At 74.4% G+C, this 669-nt stretch overlaps 1 protein-coding gene across 1 annotated transcript in view; it reads left to right on the forward strand.

Moving 5' to 3' along the window:
* ARC (activity-regulated cytoskeleton-associated protein) overlaps nucleotides 1–669 on the forward strand; it is a 28,955-nt gene that overhangs the window by 25,685 nt on the left and 2,601 nt on the right. Inside the window, exon 11 of the mRNA XM_012722883.1 lies at nucleotides 435–557. Within this exon, the coding sequence (XP_012578337.1) occupies nucleotides 435–557 (123 nt within the window). The remainder of the gene's footprint in view (nucleotides 1–434; nucleotides 558–669) is intronic.

Consider the following 669-nt stretch of genomic DNA (forward strand, 5'->3'; position numbering starts at 1 on the left):
GCCCAGAGAGCTGGGCTGTCCCCGGGACAGAGCCGTGGGCTGGGGAGGCGGCTGGGGTTTGCGAGTGGAGGGCGTGAGCACGGCGGCCAGCGCCCGGCCGGCCAGGGTGGACAGGGGTGACTGGCCGTGGGCCGCAGTGACCCTGTGCACAGGTGGGGGCCGCCGATGACCTCTTGCTGGCCCCTCCCCGGCCCCCCACCTCTCGGGGGCTCTGTCCGGGTGAGGTCGCCAATCAGTGCCTGGCCTCTGGGCGGTTGCCTCGGGGTGCTGGGGGGCAGCACACCGGCCTCTCAGGAGAGGCCCTGGCCGCAGGGGTGTTGGGGACGCGGCCCGTTGGGAGAGGCCGGGGAAGGCGCCTGCCAGGAGTGGGCCAGGAGGCCGCACGGTGCCGGGGGTGGGTGGTGGTGGAGGGGGCTGACCGGCCCTCCCCGCAGAGGGCCAAGGCCACCTTCCTGCGCTGCGCCATCCTGCTGCGGTGGGAGTTCCAGAAGGAGCTGTTCAGCAAGCTGGCCTGGGGCCAGGGGCCCAGCGCCGAGAACAGCGTCTTCATCTACATGGTGAGCGGGGCACGCCCGGAGGGACCCCCGGGCGCCTCGGTGGGGGCTGGGGCCGCCGGCTGGTCACAGGAGGTGGTGCTGACGCAGCCCGGCTCGGGAGAGGCGGCCGGAC

The sequence above is a fragment of the Condylura cristata genome, unplaced genomic scaffold, assembly GCF_000260355.1.
Source record: "Condylura cristata isolate star-nosed mole 26May11 unplaced genomic scaffold, ConCri1.0 scaffold00009, whole genome shotgun sequence".
Classification (NCBI taxonomy): domain Eukaryota; kingdom Metazoa; phylum Chordata; class Mammalia; order Eulipotyphla; family Talpidae; genus Condylura; species Condylura cristata.